This window comes from Ursus maritimus, unplaced genomic scaffold, assembly GCF_017311325.1.
Source record: "Ursus maritimus isolate PB19 unplaced genomic scaffold, ASM1731132v1 scaffold_23, whole genome shotgun sequence".
NCBI lineage: Eukaryota > Metazoa > Chordata > Mammalia > Carnivora > Ursidae > Ursus > Ursus maritimus.
In genome coordinates, this window is record NW_024424786.1 from 30,466,581 (window position 1) to 30,493,250 (window position 26,670).

At 38.4% G+C, this 26,670-nt stretch overlaps 1 protein-coding gene across 1 annotated transcript in view; it reads left to right on the forward strand.

Moving 5' to 3' along the window:
* Positions 1-26,670, forward strand: part of CUNH11orf49 (chromosome unknown C11orf49 homolog) — a 180,743-nt gene that overhangs the window by 72,604 nt on the left and 81,469 nt on the right. Inside the window, exon 3 of the mRNA XM_008701011.2 lies at positions 7,469-7,599. Coding sequence (XP_008699233.1) covers positions 7,469-7,599 — 131 coding nt within the window. The remainder of the gene's footprint in view (positions 1-7,468; positions 7,600-26,670) is intronic.

The window sequence follows — 26,670 nt, forward strand, 5'->3', positions numbered from 1 at the left end:
TGGAAAGGAAAAGGTGAAACTATTTGCAGATGGCACGATCCTATGTATAGAAAATCCCAAAGAATCCACAAAAAAGCTACTAGTCCTATTCAGCAAAGGTGCAGGATACCAAATCAACACACAAAAATCAGTTATGTGTTTTTTTTTAAGATTTTATTTATTTATTTGAGAGAGAGAGAGAACAAGAGAGCACAAGCAGGAGGAGGGACAGAGGGAGAGGGAGAAGCAGGCTCCCCCATGTGGGACTTGATCCCAGGACCCTGGGATCATGACCTGAGCCAAAGGCAGACGCCTAACTGACTGAGCCACCCAGGGTCCCCAGTCAGTCGTGTTTTTATACACTGGCAATCAACAGTCAAAAGGAAATTAAGAAAGCAATTGTATTTATAATAGCATCTAAAAGAATTAAATACTTAGGAACACATTTTTTTGAAATTTTATTTATTTATTTGTTTATTTATTTATTTATTTATTTTAGAGAGAGAAAGTGCATGCACACATGAGGAGGGGGAGGGGCAGAGGGAGGGGGAGAGATTTTCAAGGAGACTGTGCACTGAGTGTGGAGCCCGATGCGGGGCTCTATCCCACCACCCTGAGATCATGACTTGAGCCAATATCAAGAGTTGGACACTTAACCAACTGAGTCACCCAGGCATCCCAGGCATAAATTTAACCAAGAAAGTAAAAGATTTGCACACTGAAAACTACAAAACCCTGCTAAATGAAATCTAAAAAGACCTATGTAAAGGGAAAGACATCCCATGTTTATGGGTAGGAAGACTTTTAACATTGTTAAGATGTCAGTACTATCCAAAGAAATCTACAAATTCAACACAATCTCTACTGAAATTCCAACAGAATTTCACCAAAATCAAATAGCTGATCCTCAAATTCACATGGAATTGCAAGGGACTTCAGAAAGCCAGGACAATCTTAAAAAAGAATGAAGTTGGAAGACTCCAACTTCCTAACTTTGAAACTTAATACAAAGCTACAGTACTGAAAACAGTATGTATTGGCATAAAGACAGATATATATAGACCACTGGAATAGAATAGAGAGCCCAGAAACAAACCCTTGTATGTATGGTCAATTGATTTTCAACCAGGGTGCTGTTCATAGGGGAAAGGACCATTCAACAAGTCTTTCCAGCAAGTGGTGCTGGGGAAACTAGATATTCACATGCAAAAGAAGGGAGTTGACATACCTTATACCTTGTATAAAAGTTAACTCAGGGCACCTGAGTGGCTCAGTTGGCTAAGCGGCCGGCTCTTGATTTTGGCTCAGGTTAAGATATCAGGGTCCTGGGATCTAGCTCTGCATCCGGCTCCACACTCAGCAGGCAGTCTGCTTGAGGGACTCTGTCTCTCCCTCTCTCTCTGCCCCTCCCTCTGCTCACTCTCTCTGAAATAAATAAATCTTAAAAAAACTAAAATTAAAATTAAAATGGATCAAAGACCTAAATTTAAGAGCTAAAACTATAAAACTCTGAGAAGAAAACAACCAAATTTCTTTATGGCATTATAATTGGCAGTGATTTTATGGTTATCACAGCAAAAGCATAGGGAACAAAAGAAAAAAATTGATAAAATAAGAACTTTTTGTTCATCAAAGTGTGCTATCAAGAAGGCAAGAAGACAACCTGCAGAATGAGAGAAGACATTTTCAAATTATATATCTGATAAAGGATTCATATCCAGAATATATAACGAACTCCTCCAACCCAACAACAAAAAAATTACTAAAAAATGAGCAAGGGACTTAAATAGGCATTGCTCCAAAGAAGATATACGCACGTCCACAGTACATGCAATGATGATCAGCACACCATTACTCATTGGGGAAATGCAAATCAAAACCACAACGAGATCACTTTACACCTACTAGCATGGCTATTAAAAAAATAGGAAAATAGGAATAGTGCTGGTGAGGATTAGAACCCTTGTGCACTGCTGTGAGAAGATAAAATGGTGCAGCCACTGGGGAATACGGTTTGGTCTTTTCTCAAAAGTTTAAATATACAATTACTATATGACACAGCAATTCCACTTCTGGGTATATACCCAGAAGAATTGAAAGCAGACTATTTGAAGAAGAGATATTTGTATACCAACATTCATAGAAGCATTATTCATAATAGCCAAAAGCTAGAAACAACCCATGTGTTCATCAGCAGATGAATGAATAAACAAATGGGGCATATACATACAATGGAATATTATTCATCCCTAAAAAGGAATAAAATTTGATGTAAGCCCAACATGGATGGACCTAAAAACTTAGTGAAATAAGCCAGGAGTGCCTGGGTGGCTCGGGTGGTTGGGTGAAACTCTTAGTTTCAGCTCAGGTCATGGTCTCAGGGTTGTAGGGTCAAGCCCCACATGGGGCTTCGCACTCAGTGTGGAGTTTGCTTGAGATTCTCTCCCTCTCCCTCCCTCTCTGTCCCTCCCTCTGTTTGTGGGTTCATGCTCTCTCTCTCTCTCTCTCTCTCTCAAATAAATAAATAAATAAATAAAATCTAGAAAGAAAGAAAGAAAGAAAGAAAGAAAGAAAAGAAAGAAAGAAAGAAAGAAAAGAAAGAAGCCAGACACACAGGGGCAAATATTGTACATCTCCACTTCTAAGAGGTACCTAGAATAGACAAATGCATAGAGACAGAGGGTGAAATAGAGGTTACCAGAGTTTGGGAGGAAAGTGGAAGGGGGAATTACTGTTTAATATATATATAGGGTTTTTGTTGGGGATAATGATAAAGTTCTGTGAATAGATAATGATAATTGTTAACAGCATTGTGAATGTATTTAAGCACTGAATTGTACACTTACAGTACTTAAAATGATAAATACTATGGCTTAAATAATAAGTATTATAAGCATTCTACCGTATTAAAAAAAGTTTTTAATTTAAAAAGCTGGAAGTCAAAATCTAGAAAATAATATCAGAAGATGAGAAAAGTGCTCATGGGTTATTTAGAGTGTGCTTTGGTTCTTGTCTTGCTTTGGAGAGTAATAAAAGTAATGAGTGACTTGACATTTTAAAAAATGTGTAGCTACTAATTTAAAAAGATATATGCATCCATGTTTATTGTAACATTATTTACAATAGCCAAGATATGGAAGCAACCTAACTGTCCATCCATAGATGAATGGATAAAGAAGATGTGGTATACATATACAATGGACTATTACTCAGCCGTAAAAAAAGAAGGAAATCTTGTCGTTTCTGACAACAGGGATGAACCTACAGGGTATTACACTAAGTGAAATAACTCAGAGAAAAACAAATACCATATGATTTCAATTATATGTGGAATCTAAAAAGCAAAACAAATGAACAAACACACATATACTGTAGAGAGTAAGATGGAGTCACTCATGTCAAGCAGGGGCCTATGTCAAGCAATGATGCAAGTAGTTAAGGGTTCTGAAGCTGTCAGATAGCACTGAGACCAGTACCAGCTGACAGCACCCCAGAACTGATAACTAGAAGTCTGCAGGGTCTCAAGAGTGATTAAATCCCTTTTAAAAAGGGAGGTTTTTTGCAGCAAACTGTAGACTCTCTAGACACTGACCCCTCGAGGTCTGAGCAGTTGAAAAAGGCAGCCACTGCAGAAGGCTCTGCCTGATTGATCTCCGAACAGAACTGAGATCCTCCACTGCTTATAACAGAATAAACAGTAAGTGCCAAGAGCTGACCTGGACCGGAGTGAGGTCTTATCTCAACTGTGCACCCACACACTGACTTCGAGTTTGGTTCGTTCACCTCCTACCCCTCCATGCTATCTTGTTTGTTGTGTGACTTAGGTCTTCTGTTTTGCTTCGTGTGCCATGTAAGAAGCCAAGTTAATCACGTGGTGAAATGTCATTGAGTTTGGAATCCTGAACCTGCTTTATAATTATGTTAACCTTGCTTTATGACTGAATAAAGCTGACAGTGTGGAAAGACGTAACTCATGTGTGTACCTTCATAGTGTGCTCATGACATACACAAACAGAAACAGTCTCATAAATACAGAGAACAAACTGATGGTTGCCAGAGGGGGGGGGGGATGGGCAAAATGAGTGGAGGGGATTAAGAGGTACTATCATCACAGGGATGAAAAGTACAGTGTAGGGAATATAGTCAATAATACTATAATAACTCTGTATGGTGACAGATGGAGACTACACTTATCGTGGTAAACACTGCATTATGTATAGAATTGTCGAAAGCCCTGTGCTGTACATCTGAAACTAATATAACATTGTATGTCAACTATACTTCAGTTAAAAAAAAATAAAACTGTGTAGCTAAATATGTGTGTTGGATTTTTAAGAGGAATTCTAAGAAGTTATAGATTCTGTCATAGCTTCCACTCTGACAGAGGGGGGAGAAAATAATTAAAAAAGAAAAAAATTGGGGCACCTGGGGGGCTCAGTCAGTTGAGCGTCTGACTTTTGATTTCAGCTCAGGTCATGATCTCAGGGTCTTGAGATCGAGCCCCGCCTCGGTCTCTGCTCTCAGTGTGGAGTCTGCTTGAGATTCTCTCCCTCTGTCTCTGCCCTTCCCCTCTGCTCTCTCTCTCTCTCAAAATAAATAGAATCTTAAAAAAAAAAAGAAAAAGAAAAGAAAGAAAAAACCTTCCTAACACAACAGAAAACAGGAAAAGAAAAACAAGTCAAAGACAATTCATGAAAAAGACATAATAAGGTGGCAAATATTAATCAAATATTTTTTTAAAACTCATTAAAATACAGAGACTGTAAGGTTGGGTAAAAAGCAAAATCCAACTATATACTACTCACAAGAGAAATATCTAAAACAAAATGACCCAGAAAGATTAAAATTAAAAGCATAGGAAAAGACATGCCAGGAAAATACTAATGAAAACAAAGATGGTATTGCAATATTACAGTGCAAATATCGGGCCAAAGTCCTGGACTTTTAAAAAGTTTATAAAATGTTGACCTTCAGTATTTCCAGTGTGGCTGACTACAAATATAAATCTGATACTTTCTACCTGGTGTTACTTATCTGTTCTTTCTAATCTTTCTAAATCAACTACCAAAGGCATTTATGGAGTAGCATGTACTATGTGTTAGATAATGTGGTGGAGACCAAGATGAATACAACCTAATTACTTACTCCATAGAACTTACAGTCTTATAGGAGATAGAAGTCCAGTAACTTTTTCCAAAGGCAGCAGATTGTGTGTGCCGGTGGAGAGTTATAAGTTATAAATGATGGGAATTGGGCATGAATATAGAATCAGGAAAAAACATGCAAAATGCGGCATTCGAGATGGTCCTGAAAAACTGGATAGAATTTTAACAGATGGAGGCAGGGAAAAGTTATTTCAGGTTGAGGAGAAACAGTAAGGCTTTGAGCAATGTATTGTATTTTCTGCTTTTTCTTTACAGCCCTCTTATCTAAAAGAATTTTCACTGATTATATTGTCTATTAACTCTTTAAGTAAAGTGATTATGATCTCCATACTGACCGGCTAAATTTTATTTGTAGGGATTATCTTAAGACAGTAATGGAAATATAATTGTAAATCTTTTTGTATTCAATATTATATGTCCTTGGCCTGTTTTTTAAAATTCTTATTTTATAACTTCTTATGTAAATTCTTATCTGTACAATGAGCCAGATTCTTCAATGCATAAATTATTCTGTAGTTTCAAAAAAGATAAAAATATATATTTTAAAAGATTTATTTATTTATTTTTAGACAGAGAGATAGAGCAAGTGAGCAAAGGGGAGGAGGAGGGGCAGAGGGAGAGGGAGAGAGAGAGCGGCTCAAGCAGACTCCCTGCTGAGCATGGAGCCTGGTGCTGGGCTCAGTCTCACAGCTCTGCGATCATGACCTGAGCTGAAACCAAAAGCCAGACATTCAACCCACTAAGCCACCCAGGTGCCCCTAAAAAAATTATTTTTAAAAAGCTACACTAAGGATATAATTTCACTAGTATTAGTTTCTTTACAGCCCAGACTATGACCTAGACACCAGCTTTTTTCCCATGGGGGGTAGGAAGCATACTTTGGGACTAATTTTTTGCTGGATAGCTTCATAAATTTAAACTAGATTGTTATCATTTTAGACTTCATTTGCTAGAAATGCGACCTACTCCATTTACCTGTAACAGCTCATTTGCTTTATTTTTCATTTTCTTTTGCTCAAGACAACAGAATTGCAAACTGCATGGTTAGGTTAACACTTTCGTTGCTTTTTAAAAATTTCTCTTCTAACCTAATTCTTTACCAGATGTTTTCCTCATGCTTCCTCATAGTGTCTCAGAAGTTGATTTCTACACTAGTTTTCCACAGGGGGAAGAAGAATATATAATTTGTTTTTTCATACAGTGTTGTTAATATTAACAGGAAGAGGCTAATTTTATCTGAAGTAATAACATACTCTATGTTAAAGACAGGTTAGATGCTTCCCTCAGAACTTGGTCCGGGAAAAGGAAAATGGAACAGATGACTCCTGAAATGTTTTCCTGTTCGGTTCAGAGATTCAGCTTTGCCCCCACTTTAAATTGTCAGCAAATGAAGAGTGGCATTTGGAATTTCCACTGTCTCCCTATTGCTTTGCCTTCTTCAGTTTAATGCCTGCTCCTCTACAAAGATTAACATATTTTCCACTCATGATTTACTTGTCAGGGAATTTAAGAGTTTTCTGGAACCTGAAGTCTGTCTTTAGTAGTGATGATTACTGGATAATTGCCTATTCTTTGGTGGAATTTCCATTTTTAGATTACGCCAGGCTCTACAGCCTTTATTTCTTTGGCAGAAGAACCCAAAGGCAATGGAGTATATTTTTTCCCCTTCTCCGGCCCAGCTTAAACAATGACTCACTTGGGCCCTGGGGCTTTGCTTCATACTCTCATTCAGGGGCCACTTTTTACCCTTGTTCCTCTTATTTGCCTTAATATTCTGTTTGAAACCTTTCGTATCCTTTGGCACATGGCTTTGCCTCTGAGGTTATTGTCAAAAAGGTATCCATCACCCCAAACTGGAACAGACAATCCAGTTATGTCCCCATGAGCCATTTTTTCGTTACGGCAGCTGATTCAGGTCATAGAGAGTACAGAAATAATATCTTTAAGGAAACACAATTCCAAATGTGGTAGAAGGAGAAATGTTCTCCAAAAAGATACAAATGCCAATGTCATCCAGTTAAAGATTGAAAGATTTCCCTCTATTTGAGATACTCCTGTGACTGATTAAAACTCCCTCAGTGCATATATGTGGGAGGTAGGAAACACTCAGAGGAATTGGATTCAGAGTTTTCAGGAGAATATGGTTATATGAACGGGTTTCTTCATTGAAAGACTTGGTCTCATCTATGGTTCAGAGTTTTGTTGAAGAAAAAAGTTTTCCCTCCTTTTTGGCAATGGTTCTGTGTGGTCTTGATTTTTTATTCTGATTCCAGCCTTCCATATCTCTTCCTCTAATGATGATTCCTTGATTTTTCTCTTTGCAGTTTTAACAGTGTATGTCAGGGAACTCACATTCTCTTTCGGGAATTCAGCTTCATCCAAGCCACCCCTCACAATAGGGCATCATTCTTACGGGCCTTCTGGAAATGCTTCCGAACTGTGGGCAAAAATGGCGGTAAGTCTTCCCAAATTATTTTCTTGCCTTCCTTTCTTCCTTCCAAACTTCTTTCTTTTGTTCCTATAAATACTGTTTGAGTACATGTTATTTGAGGCTCTACGAACCCCTTACTTTTTGAGGAGCGGTCGTCTTGTGTCACAGATACTACCACCATTACTAATACCAGCACCATCGCTAATGATATCTATTAGGAGCCAAGCGCAGTTCTGAACACTTCATGTGTGGTGATTCATTTACTCTTCACTATAGCTCTCCCCATCCCCATCTTATAACTAATGAAACTGGGGATCGGAGAGGTTAAGTAACTTGACAAGTTCATACAGCAAATGCTGGGGTGGGATTCATATACAGGCAATCTGGCTCCAGAGCTTTTGCTCTTGGCAAATATTAAAATACCGTGCAGCAGATTGAAGAAATAATATGAATACAAAGAAGGAGATTCCGGATTGGAGGGTGGGAGTAGGATGGGGACACTATTGTTAGAGAAAGGGGAGCAAATAGATTAGAGAAGAATCTCCTGAGAACTGGTTGTCTGGTCTAATTTGGGAAGAAAGAGTAGGAGTTATCTACATGGATAAAGGAAAGAAGGACATTCTAGGTAGAGCATGTGCTGTGGTGTAGAAGCATAAAAGAATCTGGAATATATAAGATATTGAGAAGATCACAATGGTTAGAGTTTGTGAAGCGGATTAGGGGAGATGCACCTGTGGAGAAATAGAAGAGTCAGGTCCTGAAAGACCATTTTTGCCATAAAAAAAGAAGTTGGATTTTATTCTGTAGGTTAAAGGATTTTATTCAGAAGAATGGTGTGATGATATCTGGATTCTAGAAAGATCATTTGAAAGGCAGTATAGAAATGGCTTAGAGGGTGGGCACCTGGGTGGCTCAGTTGGTTAAGCATCTGCCTTCGGCTCAGGTCATGATCTCGGGGTCCTGGGATTGAGCCCCGTGTTGGGCTCCCTGCTCAGTGGGGAGTCTGCTTTTCCTTCTCCCTTTGTGGCTCCTCTGGCTTGTGTTCTCTCACTGTCTGTCAAATAAATAAATAAAATCTTTAAAAGAAAAAAAGAAAAGAAATGACTTAGAGGTTAAGTCTGGAGGCAGAGCTCGTAGTTAGGAGATTTGCAGTAGTGGAGATAATAATAAGGGCCAAACCCAGATTTACTAATATGCTAATATGCTATTTCTATGCTTCTGTGACATGTAACTCAAGAGATTATCCATCTCAGTTATACAATTGAGCAGAAATACTTAGTATACTGAGAATAGCATTGTCTCCTTTATAGACTATATGCACTAGTGGAGAAAAATCAAAGTGGACTCAATTTTAAGTGAACTACCTAAGAGAAACTAGCCCATCGGTCTCTACATAAACAAAACTGGGAGCTGTGAGTGTATAGGTAAAGTTTGTCGTATTTCGTCAGAACCTGTTTTTCCCAATCCTTTCCCAGTCCCTTAGTCAGTCAGCAAATATTTATTGAATACTCACTATATTGAAGAATGGTGCATATAGCTAGACCTGGGTTTTGTGGAATAGGCACATAGAGATAACTATGGAAAAGAGTCTTTAGATCTCCTTAATTCTTTTCCTGATTTAGAAGTGGGGCCTCTTCCAGAATTTGTTTACTATCACAAGGGATCCATATAGCATTTGGACTCTGAGCAGATGTAGGTTTCTTTACCTTTCTTGTAGCAGCTGCCAGTGAATCATCCAGCTGCTAAGAGGAAGCAGCTCCAAGGTCTCCCTGTTTTTCCTGTGCCATAAACAAGACCTGGATTTTATGCTGGATATTTATTGTTAGGCTTCTTAGTCAGACAGCTCCTGATTTCTTAAAGACCAAATGCAACATTTGCATCTAGGTGATCCTAAAATCTTTGGTTAAATCATTTTAATATATTCTCAGTTTCTTCCAGGAAACTTTAGAACATGTTTCAGTCCTGGAGTGTGTCAGTTCCCAATTTTAATCCAGAACAAGCAAAAACACTCAGAGGCAAAGTTCCAAAAGAAAGTACTTATTAAGCCCCATTTTTTTCAATTAGAATGCCACGTACCTGACTCCTACTCAGAGGAGCTGATACTATATTGTTCTTCTGCAGATGACTTCCTTAGAACATCTTGTACATATTTTAACATTATCAAGAAGAAACTAGGTCTTCAGGGAAACAGCAAAAGAAGAGCAGAGTTCCAGCATAACATATCTAAAAATGAAGCCACCTGTAGAAAACTAAGGACCTGATGCCTTCTGGCAAGAAACCATTTATCCCAGTTTTTAGCAAGTATAAGGAAGCAATGTCATTTCTGCATGACTGAGTACTGAATGATGCTAATTTTCCTGTGTCTGAAATTCAAATAACCTCATGAAGATTATAGTGAACCTCTTGCTATCTAGGCGACTTTATACAGTCTTGGAAGCAAAAAGATCTATTCATATGTAGTAAGCCTTTAAAATTCAACTTCTCACTTTGGTATTTCTTTCAGTGTGAAAGATTAATCTAAATTTTCCAAGTCTGGCAAAGATTAAAATTCCCTGAAGCAAATCTTCACTTCTGTTTAGGGATATTGGTTCAAAAAAGCTGTTGTCCACAGTTTATTTTTATAGTTTGTTAGAATTTAATTTTGAGCTTTGTGCTTTTACAAATGAACAAATATTTGTGTGTGTGTGTGTGTGTGTGTGTGTGTGTGTGTGTGTGTATTTCATTTAATAAGAGAATGAGAGCTACTTCCTCTTCTGCCCATGAAGAAGTACTTACTTAGGGAATTGTCCTCCTGCCATAAGCAACTAGAAAATCAGACAATGTATCTGAAACAACTCTTTCAGACATTGAACAACAGTTAATCTGGGGCTGTGGTCTCTGAGATGCAGTTGCCAAGCAACAGTACAGGAGAGGAGATCCAAAGAGCACAGCAGTCTTACTGAGTTGAGGAGGCAGAGATTGGGGTTTAGGGAGGCCCCAGTGGCCAGAATTTGCAGGGCAGAGTACCAAAGAGGAGGGAGTTGCTTAGTAAGCTCGAGAGAGCTGCAACTGGGTATTTGAGTCTCTGGCTACAAACTCTGCACATGTGTGGGTTGGAAAAAGAACCACCAGAAAACAGTAGGCCAAACAATTCCTGGAGTATACACAGGGCTAGGAATAGTTCATACTTCTACCAGCCAAAGTGGAGAAACCTCAAAGCACATAGGGCATTGACACTGGAGAGAGACCTCAGTGGCTTAAAAACAAAAAGGATTCAACAGGTCTATCTGCAGATAACTTAACTGTATGCCAGAACAAAATTCACCACTCCTTAAAGGAACTCAGTAAAATCTAGCACTCAATAACATAAAATCTACAATGTCTGGCATCCAGTTAAAAATTACCAGACATTAAAAGAAGCAAGAACATATGACCCATAACCAGGAGAAAAATCAATCTGTAGAAACACAGACCCAAAAAAGACAGAGATAATAGAATTATTAACAAGGGCCTTCAAACAGTTATTTTAAATCATATAAATATGCTCAAGTATGTAAAGGAAAACATGACTATGATTAGGAGATAAATGGAAGATACTAAAAAGATCCAAATGGAATTTCTAGACATAAAAAATGTAATATCAAAAGTGAAAATAATGATGATAGCAATTAGCATTTATGAAGTTGCTTCATATGTGAAATATCTAATTTTTCTTCACAACAATCCTTTGTGTTAGGTAGATATTTTTATTATCACTTTTTCACAGAAAATGAAGCAGATTCAGAAAGTTAAAGAACTTGTCCTAGGTCACAGACCTAGTAAGTGAAAACACCAATGCCGAAGAAGCCAGAAAACTGACGAGGGGGAGTATTATTTTTTTAATGTGCTCTTCATCAGATAGTGTGTGAGGTGCTTGAAATACAACTGAGTAAATGACAATAATTGCCCTCAAGGAGCTCACATTCCAGTAGAGTAGTCTAGAATAGTTTCCCCGGAGTGTAAGTGATCATTAAAGCCATGTATAGAATCCAGTGATAGTACAAGGGAGGAAATAGTTCTTCTGCAGAAGTCAGGAAAGGCTATGATGGAATAGGCAGGATGGAACTTGGAGTGGTAGAAAGCTGTTTAGCAAGTAAGGAGTACATTCTAACAAGAATAAACAAGTTTTTTGAAAGTATGATGACATGAAACAACATGGTTCCTGTGGGAAACCGTAAGAAGTTCATTTTGGCTGGTGCTTAGTATGTAAGAAGGAAACATCATCCCAGCCAGTCAGTTGAATCTTACCAATTTGTGTGGTATTTTCACATATGAGACTGGCAAAAGCATGGAAAATGGAATGGAAGGCAGGTGGTAGGACCAGTTAGGAGTCAGTACAACAGAACAGGTAGTGGCAGGGAGATGAAGAGCTGTTTAAGGTTGGTTTGACAGGACTTGCTGATTGATTGGGTGGGAGTGTGGGAGAGAAGAGTCAAGAATGAATGCCAGAATCTCAAGTATTGCCAATTTCATCCCTCCCTTCCTTTTCCTTTCCTTTTTTTTTTTTTAATTCTTTCACCTTTTATGTTTTACTCTGAATTCACTGTGATTTGTCTTCATAGTCTAGGAATATTCATTCATTCAACGAACATTTATGTATTAGTTGCTAGTGATAAAGCAGTGAGTGGAGCAGAAATTCCTGCTCTCACGGAGTTTGTGGTCTAATAATCAGAGATTTGAAAAAAAAAAATCCCTGCACTTATGAAAGAAGATCACAGTCTAGGAATCAGAGACTTGCAGTCAGTCTATATAATCATATGATAAAAACTGTTTTTCCCGAAATACCTAATGTTATGGTGGTTAAAGTGATCTCAAGGGAGAATGCAGACAATTTAGGCTGAAATAAAGCTTTCGGTTTGACTTCTCTGTTCAGCTGCTTCAAACTTCCCCCTGATTTTACTTGTCACTAATCTTCACCACCAAAAACCATTCTGTGAGGATTAACAGTGCTTACTTCAGGAGTGGGTGGCTGTCTTGTTTGAAATATTAAAGAGCGTTTATTACTTTTGTCATTTTTTAAACAAACAAACAAAAATCCTTCCACATAATCTCTTCAGTCCTGCGGTTTCCTCTGGCCTGTCCTCCATACCTGCTCCCACCAGAGCTCCATGGCTCCGCGTTTGTCCCAGAAACCTGATGTGGCCAATAAACAACTTCTTCAACCTTCAGTTCCTGGGCCCTGTCTCCCATTTTACTTATTTCTTCTCAATTCTAATTTTTTCTTTTTCCGTCTTTGCTTCCTTCTTCGAAACCTTTTCTCCAAGGAGAACATTGACGTGTGATGTTGGCTCAAATCTTTTACCTCACTACCTCCAGTAACTTGAATCTTTCCCTCTATTTAATGTTCCTTTATTTTTTTGTCTATTTCAGTTATTTGGGGCTATCACACTTGTCACACAAGCATTCCCGGAATGCTTTTGTCACCACCTCCTCTCCTACCCAGCCCTCCTCACCCTCGATGCATAATACCCTTAGGTTGCTAACCTCTCTTTATCCTTTTAAGTCTTAGTTTAAAGGTCAGCTCCTTAAAAGACCTTCTTTGTCCCTCCCTTCCTCATCTGAATTAGATCCCTTCATTATTCTTTTGCAAATCATCCTGTAATTTTTAGTCATACCATTTATTACAGTTTCTGGCTAAGTGTTTTCTGGATGACTCTACTTAATGTCCATCTCCCTTATTAAACTGTAAGCTTGATGAGGGCAAGAACCTTGTTTTGCCAATAACTATATTCTTAGCACCTAACATATGAAAATGATTTCTTTTTTGTTATTTAACATGAAGGCTTACCACTTCCCAATCACTATTCAATAATCTGTGATTATTGAAGGGATTATATTAAAATCATCTCTTATATTGGAGAGTAGGGTTGGTTTCAAAAGAGCATTATACTCTTCAATTTTGTGTAGGGATTTGATTTAAAATAATAGTAGCTACTCCTTACTGATCACCCACTATAGACAAGGCATAAACTTCACATTCAAAGTGCCCCATTAAAAACTGGCCCATTCAAAGCTATACAATATCAATCGACACCTAATTAAAATAATATTCAGTACTTTCTGGTGCTTCCAAACAAGGATTAAAAGATTTAGATCATGGTCTGTATGCAAACTTTATTTATTTATTTTTATTTATTTATTTATTTATTTATTTATTTATTTTTGAGGGAGAGAGCGTGGAAGGGGAGAGGAAGAGGGAGAGGGAGAGAGAGATTCTTTTTTTTTTTTTTTTTAAAGATTTTTATTTATTTATTCGACAGAGATAGAGACAGCCAGCGAGAGAGAGAACACAAGCAGGGGGAGTGGGAGAGGAAGAATCAGGCTCATAGCAGAGGAGCCTGATGTGGGGCTCGATCCCACAACGCCGGGATCACGCCCTGAGCCGAAGGCAGATGCTTGCTTAACCGCTGTGCCACCCAGGCGCCCCGGGAGAGAGAGATTCTTAACCAGGCTCCATTCCCAGCACTGAGTCTGATCTCAGGACTCTGAGATCATGACCTGAGCTGAAATCAAGAGTTGGACACTTAACCGACTGAACCACCCACGTGCCCCATGATCCGGATGCAAACTTTAACCATTGGTGAGGATCTAACTAGTACTACCTCCTTTTCTTTTGTATTCTGTGTCGTGCCTTTATGCTCTGAAAGAAATCACAATCTAGCAGTTGGCTGACTGCATGTGCCTTGGCCTGCAGTTATGTTTTCTTTGGCTAGCAACATTAAAAATAATTTTTTTAGGGGTGCCTGGGTGGCTCAGTTGGTTAACCGTCTGACTCTGGAGCTCAGCTCAGGTCTTGATCTCATGGTGGTGAGTTCAAGCCCTGCTCTGGGCTCTGCACTGGGTGTGGAGCCTACTTTTAAAAAAAAATTAAAAATTAAAAAAAAAATAATTTTAAAAATTAGATGCCAACATTTAGCATAAAAATCTCAATTCAATTTCACTTAAAGAATGGAAAATCATCCAAATACCATGCCCACATTCCAATAGAGAGGCAGTTTGCCAGGGCGGAGGTACAGCTGCTCCCTTTAGACAGGGCGTGTGGTGGCCTCAGATTTACCACCATCCCCAGCTGCCTTGCTTCATCTGCTTACGTTTCCTGCCTGGCCTCTGTAGGCATTTGAGTTTGCTACCATTGCTAGAACTTCTTGGTCCATTTATAATCACTTGAAAGGTAAAGTTACACTCTTACTTCAGAACGAGAAGTCAGAAGCTTATTCCTTGAGCAGATTCTCTTTTCTCCTTGATATCTTTTTTTTTTTTAAGATTTTATTTATTTATTTGACAGAGATAGAGACAGCCAGCGAGAGAGGGAACACAAGCAGGGGGAGTGGGAGAGGAAGAAGCAGGCTCATAGCGGAGGAGCCTGATGTGGGACTCGATCCCAGAACGCCGGGATCACGCCCTGAGCCGAAGGCAGACGCTTAACCGCTGTGCCACCCAGACACTCCTCCCCTTGATATCTTGATGTCTCAAAAAATTTTAGAATTGAAAGGGACCTTAGAAGTCATCTTGTCTTGAAACTAGGACTAAGGTTTTAAAATATATTTATTGCTTGATTGTGGTAAAATATACTTAACATAAAATTTACCATTCAAACCACTTTTTAAGTAGAGAAATCTCTTTTGGTGATAAAATATAAATGACATAAAATTTAACATTTTAACTATTTTTTTAAAAGATTTTATTTATTTATTTGAGAAAGAGGGAGAGCACGAGTGGGGAGGGGGTCAGATGGAGAGGGATAAGCAGACTCCCTGCTGAGTGTGGAGCCCAATTCAGGGCTCAATCCCAGGACCCTGAGATCATGACCTGAGTCAAAGTCAGATGCTTAACCTACTGAGCCACCCAGCCACCCCCATTTCAACCATTTTTTTTTCAACCATTTTTAAATATACAGTTCAGTGGCATTAACTACATTCACATAGTTGTACAGCCATCACCACCATTCATCTCCTTAATTTTTTTCATCTTCCCAAACTGAAACATTTTACCCATTAAAAAATTACTCCCCATTTCCCCATCCTCTAGCCCCAAATAACCAGTATTTTATTTTCTGTCTCTATGTCTTTGACTATTCTAGGTATCTCATATAGGTGGAATTACACAATATTTGTCCCTTTGTATCTGGTTTATTTCACTACGCATGATGTTTTCACAGTTCATCCATGTTGTAGCGTGTGTCAGAATTTCATTCTTTTCTAACCATTGTGTGTACATATCATAGTTTGTTTATCCATTCATCTGTCAACAGACACTTGGGTTGCTTCTACCTTTTGGCTATTGTGAATAGCACTGCTATGAACATGGACGTACGAGTATCTGTGTAAGTCCCTGTCTTTGATTCTTGGCCATATACTTATGAACAGAATTGCTGTGTCATATGATAATTCTATGTTTAACTTTTTAAGGAATTGCCATACTGTTTTCTATAGTGGCTTCACCATTTTGCATTCTTACAAGAAATTCACAAGGGTTCCAATTTCTCCAGGGCCTCAACAACACTTGTTATTTCCTGTTGTTTTGATAAAAAGGCATCCAAATGGCTATGAAGTCATATCTCATTGTTTTGATTTGTGTGTCCCCAGTGAGTAATGATGTTGAACATCTTTTCATGTACTTATTGGCTATCGGATTTTTTGGTTTTGTTTTGTTTTTACCAGTTGCATTTTTAAAAATTTATTTTAATTCCAGTGTAGTTAATATACAGTGTTATTTTAGTTTCAGTTGTACAGTAAAATGATTCAGCAGTTCCATATATTACTTAGTGCTCATTAAGAAAAGTGTACTCTTTTTTTTTTTTTTAAAGATTTTATTTTATTATTTGACAGAGATAGAGACAGCCAGCGAGAGAGGGAACACAAGCAGGGGGAGTGGGAGAGGAAGAAGCAGGCTCACAGCGGAGGAGCCTGATGTGGGGCTCGATCCCATAACGCGGGGATCACGCCCTGAGCCGAAGGCAGGCGCTTAACTGCTGTGCCACCCAGGCGCCCCAAGAAAAGTGTACTCTTAATCGGCCTCACCTGTTTCCCTCATCCTTCCAACTACTTCCTCTCTGGTAACCATCTGCTCTCTATAATTAAGAGTCTGTGTCCTAGTTTGTCTCTCTCTTTTTTTTCCTCTTTGCTCATTTGTTTTGTTTCTTAAATTCTACATATAAGTGAAATCGTATGGTATTTGTCTTTCTCTGACTTACTTTGTTTAGCATACTACTTTCTAGCTCTGCCATTGAAGATGGCAGGATTTCATTCTTTTTTTATGGCTGAATAATATTCCTGTGTGTGTGTGTGTGTGTGTGTGTGTGTGTGTGTAGATATATACCACATCTTTTTTATCCATTCATCTATGGATGGACACTTGGGTTGCTTCCATAGTTTGACTATTGTAAATAATGCTGTAATAAACATAGGAGCTTATATATCCCTTCAAATTAGTGTTCTTGTATTCTTGGGGTATATACCAATTGGTGTGATCACTGGATCATAGGGCAGTTCTATTTTTAGTTTTTTGAGGAACAGCAATACTGTCTTCCACAGTGGCTACACCAGTTTGCATTCCCAACAATAGTGCACAAGGGTTCTTTTACTCCACATCCTCATCAACACTTGTTTCTTGAGTTTTTGATTTTAGCCATTCTGACAGGTATGAGGTGATATTTCATTGTGATTTTTATTTGTATGTCCCTAATGATGAATGATGTTGAGCATCTTTTCATGTGTCTGTTGGCCATCTGTATGTCTTCTTTGGAGAAATGTGTAAGTCCTTTGACCATTTTTGAATAATGTTGTTTGTTTTTTTGTTGTTGAGCTGTGGGAGCTCTTTATGTATTTCTATGATCCATTTTGAGTTAGTTTTTATGTAAGGTATAAAAGGGTCAACTTCCTTCTTTTGCCTGAGGGTATCTAGTTTCCCCAGCGCCACTTGCTGGAAAGACTTGTTGAGTATTCCTTCCCCCAATGAAGGGTACCCTTGTTGAAAACCAATTGACCATACAAGTGAAGATTTGTTTCTGGGCTCTCTATTCTATTCCAGTGGTCTATATATTTGTCTTTATGCCGGTACCAAACTGTTTTAAGTTCTGTAGCTTTGTATTACATTTTGAAATTAGGTAGTTTGTGTCTTCCAACTTCATTCTTCTTTTTCAAGATTGTCCTGGCTATTCAGGGCCCCTTGCAATTCCATATGAACTTAAGGATCAGTTATTCTATTTCTGTAAAAAAGTTTGTTGGGATTTTGATAGGGATTGTGTTTTATCTGTAGATTTCTTTGGATAGTATTGACATCTTAATAATGTTAATTCTTCTGTTAAATAACAAAAACTCAACCAAGTAAATTTGAAAGATCTAATTGACTTTATTAATAGATTCATAGGGGCACCTGGGTAACTTAGTCAGTTGAGCATCCTACTCTTGGTTTCAGCTCAGGTCATGATCTCAGGGTCGTGGGATTGAGCCTCTAGTCTGGCTCTGTGCTCAGTGCAGGAGTCTGCTTGTCCCTCTCCCTCTGCCTCTGCCCCTCCCCCTGCCCCTCCCCCCTCATTTTTGTGTACTTTCTCTCTCTAAAATAAATAAAATCTTTAAAAAAAAAAAAAAGATCCATGAATCAGGCAGCATCCCATCTAGCAAGCAGAAGGGAGTTTCATCGAACTGCTGGAAAAGAAATGTTTTTAAAGATAAACAGGGAACAGAAAAAAGGAAATTATTAGTGAAGAATCCACTGTTTTAGGCAAGGGTCACCCTCCTAAGGGGACTAGAAGAGGTCTATCAGTAAACTTCCTCTTACTCACCAGGTAAATCCCATATTGACTAGTCAAAAGTTACATTCCTGGGGGGTTGAAACTGCAGTTAGATTAGGTATTAAGTCTTGGTTTACTGACCTAGGACCTTAACTTAAGTGACACCATTTTGGACCTGTGATTTTCTTTTAAGTCTTCTTTAATTTCATTCAGCAGTATTTTATAGCTTTCATTATGCAAGTCTTTCACCTCCGTGGTTAGATTTATTCCTAAGTATTTTAGTCTTTTCATATAATTGTAAATGGAACTTTTTTTCTTAATTTCCTTTTCACATTTTTCACAGCAACCTTATGAAAATGTAGTTGATTTTTGTATGTTGATTTTGTATCCTCCATCTTCTCAGAGTTCATTTATTAGTTGTAATAATGTGTGTGTGTGTGTGTGTGTGTGTGTGTGTAAAAGAGAGAGATTTTTAAGGTTTTCTACATAGAAGATGATGTCATCTTCAAATAGAGATAGTTTTACCGTTTTCTTTCCAACTTGGATGCCTTGTATTTCTTTTTCTTATCTAATTGCTCTGGTTAGAACTTCCTGTACTGTGTTGAAGGGAAGTGGCAAAAGCAGGCATCCTTGTCTTATTCCTGATGTTGGGGGAAAGCTTTCCAGTATTCGGTTTGGAGATAAAAGCTTGTCAAGAAAGTTGTGATTCACATAGATAATTAGCTGCAGATACTTATAGCTTTGTTTTTAACATCTTGACATCCAGTCAATTTGGGGGCGGTTAAACTGAATTAGTTTAGTTATATGCCTAAATATTCAAAAACGGAGTGATAGTAAATTGTTGTGTCAAAGCCGAGTAACTAATGTAACTAACAATTGCTCACATTCCTAATTGACGAATAATCGCTTTGGAGAAATCAATAATTTTCTTAGCTAGTTTAAAAACTTCATTGTTTGGAGAAAAATAAATGTGTCTTATTATATATGAGTTGATTTATGGTGTTATTTCTTTAAAAAATCAGATACCTAAGAGGCTGCTATAGAAAGAATTATGTGCCCCAAAATTCATATGTTGTAGCCCTAACCCCAAGGTGACTGTATTTGGAGGTAGGGCCTATAAGGATGTAATTTAGGTTATATGAGGTCATAAGATTAGGGTCCTGATCCAAATGGATTAGTGTCCTTACAAGAAGAGACACCAGAGAGAGAGCCTGTGTCCTCTCTTTGCCGTGTGGGGACACAGTGAGCAGGTGGCCTTCTGCAACCACAGAGAGATACTCCCAGACACTGACCCTGCTAGCTCCTTGATCTTGGACTTCCAGTCTCCAGAACTGGGAGAAAATAAATTTCTGTTGTTGAAGCAACCCAGTCTGTGGTATTATGGCAGCTCAAGCAGACTAATACCAAGGCCATCTTTTTATTCATAGTTTCAGCACAGAAAAATTTTGTTTTGCATGCTGAGTCCAAATCCTGTTTTGATTCATCACTAACATTTTATCTGAGGCTGTAAGTATGACAGTGTTGTAAGCCTTAATTGAGCTATTTGAATTATGTAAAATATCAGCAAGATTTCCCAGTTCATAAACCTATATTTAATGAATTTATTTAAGGTAGAAATAATAGCAGTTGATTTCATTTGACTATTGTTCTGACAACTGCCTCATGTCAGTTATAAAACTTTAGTATAAAAGGATAAATTCTGGTATCACTACTGAAATCTCTGTAAGTAACTCTGAAAGGTCTGCAATCTAAGTCTTATGCTAATAAAACTGACATTCTGTGTCAATTTGTATGACATCTATCCTATAGTGTTTTGAAAAACCCTAATTCTAACTGCTCGTGCTTATCTACACAGCATCTGAGGACATTTTAGTGCCCTGCCTTTTTATGATCCACTACTCCATAAATTATCTCCGCCATTGCTTTTCCAGTCCCAGTTCAGACATGACTACATTTTTGCTTTAGTATCTTAACACTTGAAGACTTCTATTTTATAATTATCAAACATTTAATAAAGTAATAAACCTACTTTGGTTCAATAACCACATCCTATAGAGGCAAGAAAGAGGAGGGCTTATTAACATCTGTACTCTCACCCAGTAGAATTTAAAGATTTTATGTAATCTCAGTCTTTATGTCAATATAGTCCTGGATTAAAAAGAAAAGAAAACAAGCAGGCAGATAAAAAGCTTTCTAATCAGTGGCACATTTACAGGTTCAAACACATATATACATTTGTGGAACAGAAGGAGCTCCACAGTGCGTTAACGGGAAAGCGCAGGTCGGTTGTGTCTGTATAATAAAATTTACTATGTGAAAGATTTAGTGTGCATTTTGTTTTTTTCATAGATTTTAAATAAAGGTAGGTTTTTAATAAGAAAAATATTAAAATTAAACATTTGTAGAACCTTATTAATGCCTCTGAAGAATTCTAGTCTTCTGGTTTGAAAACTATTGATGTACTTCAGGGGGCGCCTGGGTGGCACAGCGGTTAAGCATCTGCCTTCGGCTCAGGGCATGATCCCGGCGTTATGGGATCGAGCCCCACATCAGGCTCTTCCGCTATGAGCCTGCTTCTTCCTCTCCCACTCCCCCTGCTTGTGTTCCCTCTCTCGCTGGCTGTCTCTATCTCTGTCGAATAAATAAATAAAATCTTTAAAAAAAAAAAAAAAGAAAACTATTGATGTACTTCAGCCCTTCCCGCATCAGACTGATAAAAAAAATCAGCCCCCCCCCAAAATTGAGGCCCAGTGTCTCCCAGCCAGTTGATAAATTCAGTCATTCTCTCAGTCAAGTGCTCTTGCCGTTAGCATCAAGTGCTCCTGCTCTGATGCTAAATGAACATAAATATGACATTCAGTTCTGAGATCAATGAGTGATTCCCCGAAAGCCTAAAATGTGATCAAAGAAGTTAAGGTATAAAAATGTATTGCATTTGTCTGTGATCTTCTTTCATTGCTTTACAGACGGAGGAAAGGTAGCTACAAATTCTTTAAGTTCCATTTTACCTGTTTTCAAGAGAAAAAAAATATGGTTATTCCATCTTTTATTTAAAATTTAAAAATCATGATTCTTGTCATTCGGGGAAGCACAGTACTTGCTTTACTACATAGTTCATGCTTTGAAGGTCATAATAAACATAATTTAGAAGTCCTTTGAAAATATAACCAAGGATTTTTTTAAAGTTAGGCTGAAGTGAGACTGTACTATGAGATGTTATTAAGCCCATTCTCTAAAGTAGATGTACCAGAAAACAGAATGGTGTGCCTTAGGCTTCTGAAACCTCCTGATTTCGTGGCTCTGTTAGAAACAAAAGTAAATGACTAATTTAAACTTACACACTATGAATCAAAATAAAACCACCGTAGGTTAAGGATGTCAATTTAATAAACCGTACTCAAATTTGGTTGTTTTGGTGGATTTCAAGTTGGCAGTATATAAAAGCAAGTAAAAGTAGTGTTGAAAATTTAATCTTTTCCGGTTTTATGTTGCTTGGCATAACCTGCTCTTCATTCCCACTGCCACCACCCTAATTTAGAACCCTAATTAATCGGAGAGGTGGGCCTCATTAACCCAGCACTGGAGAGGTTGTCGAAAAGACAGATTCCTTGAGCCCATCTCCAACCTACTAAATCAGTCAGCAAGGGAGGGACCTGGGGCTTTCTTTTTTTCTTTTCTTTTTTCTTTTTTTGCAAGCATTTCAGGTGATTCTTATTATCTCTCAAGTGTGGGAAACATTGAATAACTTTTGAACTTCTTCTTTGCTCCAGTCCTTGCTCTACCTCAGTGGTTTTCAACCCTACTTGCATATCAAGTTCACTTACGGAACTTTTAAAAAAATAGTGATGCCAAGGCCACGTCCCAGACTGATTTAATCAGAATCTTTTGGGTTGGGGCCTATGCCATTTTTTTCTTTTTGAAAAGTTTTAAGTAAAAAAATGTTTTGCAGTATAACATATGTAGAGAAACATGCAAAGTAATAAACATACAGCACCATGGATTTCTACAAAATAAACATACTCATAGAATATTCATCCAGATAGAGAACATTACCAACACTGCAGACGCCTCTCCCAGGCCCGCTTCCAGTCATTAATCTCCTCTAGGGTATCATTAGTCTCATTTTTATCACCATAACCTTTATGGGCCTGATTTTGAACTCTCCATTGCTAGAATCATAGAGCATGTAGTCAGCGTCTGGCTTCTTTTGCTCAATGTTATATTTCTCATTTGTTGTTGGGCTTAGCTGCAGTTCTTTATCGTTGTTATACGGACTTCCATTTTGTGTATAAACCACAGTTTATCCGCCCTACCATAGGTGGCATTTGGATTGTTTTCAGTGTGGGGCTGGTACAAACAATGTTGCTATAAGCGTACTTTTTTATGTCTCTTGGTATATAGATTTCTGTTAGGTATGTACTTAGGAGTGAAATTGCTGGGAATGTGTGTGTTCAGCTTTAGCACATGTTCCCAGGTTTCCAAAGTAATTGTATCATTCTCCACATTTAAGTGCAGTTTATGAGAGTTCCTGTGGCTCTGGAACTTTTTGTGGGGCGCACTCATTTTAAAAGCTCTGCAGGTGATCCTGATAACCATTGAAGCTTGAGAACTACTTACTGCAAAATCTTTTATAAATATAATTCTCTACAGCACAGCTCTGGGCTTGTCCATCCCTGCTTAGAATGTCCATGGTTCTGTATTGCCTACTAAGGAAATAAGGAATTCCATTACCTTACATTGTAGGCCACTCCTGATCTAACCTCAGCCTTTCCAACCACTACACTCCTACGCATAGCCTAGACTCTAACCACACAGACACTCACTTTCCCCCAAACACTCCTGTGCTTTTCCCCTTGCACATCGTTGTTTTGCTTTTCGGTGTAGAACTTTCTTGCATGTCTGTCCCATTCCTGCCCATTCTCACGTAGCCCCGGCTCAAGTAGCACATCTAAAAGTCCTTGTGATTATCACATCCTCTCCTCCTGGCCCTCCGTGACCTCCACTCAAAAATGATCTCTCTTCTGGCACTTACTCTAGCATATCTTACGTGTAGTTATTGCAAACGTAGAATCTCTTTGCTAAGATATCATGTGGAGTCAAGAAGAAAGGGATTTTTTTGTCTTTCTTACATCCCGATCTAGATTATAAATTTGTAGTGTCAAGCTTCACATGAAGCACTAAAGAGAAAGCCTTTTTAGAGTTAGGTGGCCCTAGGTTCGGGTGGACTTTTATTAGATACAGCTGTGCGACCATGGTCATGTTACTTTTTCCAGGCCTTCATTTTCTCATCTGTAAAATGGAGAGTATACTACTTCAAAGTTGTGAAAACTCAGTGAGATCACAGATAAAAACAGTTAGTGATCTTGGCACATAATAACCGCTCCCTCAATGCCAGCTGCTTGTGTCATTGTGATAAGTATCATCGTTAACTCCCTTGATGGCAGAGACAGCATATTTTATCTCTGAATCCTCAGTCAGTGCCTTTGCTTGTTTTGGATGCTTTAAATGCTGGGTGAATAAATTCATGAATGCCTGCTGGATCATTAGATGGGCCATGCTTATTTGCAGTCCATTTCCAATAAGATCAGCTTGGAAATGTCTTGGAAGAAACAGTTCAGATTTCAATTTAACCATCAGATAGGGACAGAAAGGAAGGTTTCTACTACAAACTTCTAAAACTGTATTAAAAAGGCTAAATCCCCCATTTAACCATACAACAGCTGCCGTCCTTCTGCTGCCAGGAAACAGGGAAAACCCTCCAAGAGCTATTTGCTGTTTGTTTGTTCATCTGATAAACATGCCACGACTTGGGGAGAGCACACACTTCCCCTGCAGGCAAGCGCGGGTCTGGGAAGTTGCATGTAGCAGCAGTAAGGAAGAAATCCCCCCTCTGTGGGAGAGGCTCCCGCAGGGACGCTGCTCAGCCCATTTGCAGTTTTGCTGAGTTATTTACCAAGATGAAGGGACTGGGTGTGGCCGATCTGAGATTCCTCCTGGGAAGTCACTTCAAGAATCTCCTTCATTTCCTCACCCTTCATCTTTGTTCTCTGGCTTTGGTGCAAGGGTGCAGTTAGTCGCGCCCACTTGGCCGCTGCTCCCAGCACACTGAATTCTTTGAAGCCAGCTCTTGCAGCCAAGGATTCCCTGCCCTGTTCTTTTCTCCTTGCCCTGATTTCAAAAACAGTTCTGGAAATTCTCATCTGGCACGGAGATTGATGAGAAGGAGCTTCATGGGTTGCGTGCTGTTTTTCTAGATACATAGGAACCAAAGAGGACCTTCAGAGCTTTAAATTATTCTCTCTCAAAACCCAGTATTAATGGATTTTGCATGAACAAATTATAAAGTAGGTTCTGCCATCACCACTATCATTTAAAAGTCTTTTAGTGCTAAGAGGCCATGCAAGTGGGACGAAACTGATACCGGAAAGTATTTATCATCACCTCTAATCACTTGCAGGAAGAATGTAAGAATGTACTAGCTAATTGAAATCTCAGGAAAGATGTGTAACAAAACATACAAAGATTAATGGGTAATCCATGAAGACATTTACCAGGTGACCGATATCTTAAAATACGAACAAGTAGATGAATTTAGTCACATAATCACAGTGGGTCTGCCGACAAAAGAATTAGTAGTCTGAAAAATACCTAATTCCAGTGTTCACAACCTTATTTGTCATGCTAATTGGCCGATAATTCCTTAGAAGCACATTTCTACTTTTAAAATAAAACTCAGGAGGCAATGATGGACAAGGAAGTAATACTGAAATATCGACATTTATTGTCTCAGGTTGCAGAACAGCAGAATGGTGTAATACCATTTATATAAAATTATATATATCTTATGTCTGTGCATGTTTATATGCATACCAAAATGTTTGGAAAGAGGTTTACCAAAATGTTATTAGTGGTTTTCTCTCAGTGCTGGCATGTTACTTTTGTCTTCACACTTTCTATATTGTTTGAGGTTTTTTAATAATGATTATGCAACATTTTCACAATCACAATAAAAATGAAACTATTTTTATTTTGAAAAAAAAGAAAATTTGGGGGTGCCTGTGTGGCTCAATCGTTAAGTGTCTGACTTTGGTTTAGGTCATGATCCCAGGGTCCTGGGATCCAGCCCCATGTTAGGCTCCCCACTTAGTGGGAAGTCTGCTTATCCCTCTCCCTCTGCCCCTCCCCCCACTCATGCTCTCTCTCTCTCACCCACTTTCTCTCTCAAATAAATAAATAAAATCTTGAGAGAAAGAAAGAAAGAAAGAAAAGAAAAGAAAGAAAGAAAGAAAGAAAGAAAGAAAGAAAGAAAGAAAGTTTTGTTTGAGCAGCTGCTATTTGCCCAAATTAGTACTAGGAGTTATGAGATATAGAAAAGAAAGCTGTGGCCTTGCTGCCAAGATGCATACAATCTAGTTGGGAAGATGACTCAAGAGTGTTACAGAGTGTAACCAGGTGTCAGGATATGTGGTTCAAAGAAGTGCCACAGGTCCCCAGGAAGAGGAGGTCACATGGGAGCTTTTATTGAAGTGAGGAGGCTCAGGTTGGACCTTGAGAGATGGCCGAATTTGACTAGGAGAAGGGAAGAGGGCATTTTAGGCCATGTGAGCACTGAAGTGATAATGGTTTTTGAAAAGACGGTGAGGAAACCAGCTTATCTAGAGTAACAAGCAAATATTATTTGTGGTAGAGAAATTTGCTGTCTTACCAAGCTTATTCAATAAGCTGCCTTTATTTGAATCTATAGTATACTTGAGCATTTTATTTTATTTTTAAAGATTTATTTATTTATTTAGTTATGTATTTGAGAGAGAGAGAGCATGCGCACGCACAAGCAGGGGGAGGGGCTGAAGGAGAGGGAGAATCCCTAGCAGACTCCCTACCAAGCTCAGAACCCTTCACAGGGCTCCAGCTCACGACCCTGAGATCATGACCTGAGCTGAAATCAAAGTCAGATGCTCAACTGACTGAGCCACCCAGGTGCCCTATACTTGAGCATTTTAAAAAGCAGATCCTAGAAAAGTAAATATAATTATTCTGAATATTGACCTAAAGTGATATAAAAGCTATGGCTGCATTTCATTATGTTAGTGTATTGAAGATGGAAGACCTCAGTATGAGCACTCTGTAATTCTCTCATCTCTGTCCAGAAGCTTGTTCTCAATTCAGCCAGTGGCTTTTGTATAGTCTTTTAATTGGTGATTAATATATTTCTATCCCTTTCTTCTTCTATTAAAAAAAAAATAAAAAAGTAGGACATGAAGGATGGGGCCAAAACAAAAACAAAAGTTTATTTTTGAAAAGGACGTTAAGATTGAGACTTTTCCAAACAATGAAGTCAGGATTCA